Source organism: Trichechus manatus, unplaced genomic scaffold (genome assembly GCF_000243295.1).
Source record: "Trichechus manatus latirostris isolate Lorelei unplaced genomic scaffold, TriManLat1.0 scaffold00004, whole genome shotgun sequence".
Taxonomy (NCBI): Eukaryota; Metazoa; Chordata; class Mammalia; order Sirenia; family Trichechidae; genus Trichechus; species Trichechus manatus.
Window position 1 is genome coordinate 13,034,771 of NW_004443940.1, and position 1,418 is coordinate 13,036,188.

Genomic DNA, 1,418 nt, shown 5'->3' on the forward strand with positions numbered 1-1,418 from the left:
CCTCTCTGAACCAGCATCTCTAGCGACCCTCCAAGCCCTCTCTGAACCAGCATCTCTAGCGACCCTCCAAGCCCTCTCTGAACCAGCATCTCTAGTGACCCTCCAAGCCCTCTCTGAAACAGCATCTCTGCCATAAAGGCTTTCCTTGTTTCTTCAGCCAAAATCTCTCTGTGAGCCTTCCTTTTACTATGTAACTTTCCTTTGGCACTTAATGTTTTCATGCCTTTATTATAAGCAATTGTGTACCTGATATGTTCCCTTAGGACAACATAAACTCTTAAAGCACAGCGCCCACCTCTTTATCATCTTCATAACTCTCAATGTACTGAGTGACGGGGTACCTAGAATGTATTTAAAAAAAAAAAAAAACCTCATTGCTGTTGAGTCGATGCCAACTCAAAGCGACCCTACAGGGCAGAGTAGAACTTCCCCAGAAAGTTTCCAAGGAGCACCTGGTGGATTTGAACTGCTAACCCAAGGTTAGCAGACGTAGCTCTTAACCACTACACCACCAGGGTTTCTAGCATGTATTAGGTACTTGTAAATATTTCTTGAATTCAATTAGAACAAACGGGCATACATAACTGGCCAGAGTCTTTGTGGGAGCGATGGAGAATAGAACAGTAGGCCCAAGAACAAGACCCTGGGGAATGTTCACATTTGGGGCTGAAAGGATGAGAAAGTCTGCAGAGGGGATAGAGAGTGGGCATCTCAATAAGCCCTCCCTCCCCCCAGAAACAGCCAACAGAGGACACAACTCACAGCTGACAGAGATACAAGCACTCGCTGGAACATGAACGATGTGTCAGAGCAAATGTCATCCTCAAGGCTCCGTCCATATTCTAGCAAGAGAGAATAATTAGCTGTATCAAATAGAGCCCTGCCCCACACCTGTGTCACGCTCCAGGGCACTCTGCTCTCCAAGGTCAGCCTGTTTTCTGAAGCAGCTCATTATGAGCTTTTTGACTTCACACACAACCAGTTACCACTTGTCATCCAGTCAACTCTGACTCATGACGACCCCACGTCTGTCAGAGAAGAACTGTGCTGCCCAGGGTTTTCAATGGGTGGACTCGAACCGCCAACCTTTCGGTTAGCAGCCGAGAGCATTAACTGTACCACCCAGGGATTCCACACACAGTTTTTCAAAAACTAAACTCTGACAAATGGTCAAATTAAATTTATCTTATCATTACAGTGGAAATGAGATGCTGCTATTCCTTAGAATGGGGATCCAGAAGGTTGGGGTAGTTCTCCTGCAGTGCTACTCTTCCCTCTGTGGTTCTGCCTGGTCTGTGCTGAGGGGTCTGTCCTGAGCATGGCTTCCAGGAATGCAGAGAACAGTAGCTGCTGAGCGGCTGCTGGTGGGTCACAGGTGGAACGGCAACCAGGGTGGAGTTTCTAAACTGTATTTTGTG

At 47.1% G+C, this 1,418-nt stretch overlaps 1 protein-coding gene across 1 annotated transcript in view; it reads right to left on the bottom strand.

Moving 5' to 3' along the window:
- The window catches only part of ANXA4 (annexin A4), a 62,231-nt gene that overhangs the window by 21,019 nt on the left and 39,794 nt on the right, over positions 1 to 1,418 (bottom strand). Inside the window, exon 7 of the mRNA XM_004369377.2 lies at positions 763 to 869. Within this exon, the coding sequence (XP_004369434.1) occupies positions 763 to 869 (107 nt within the window). The remainder of the gene's footprint in view (positions 1 to 762; positions 870 to 1,418) is intronic.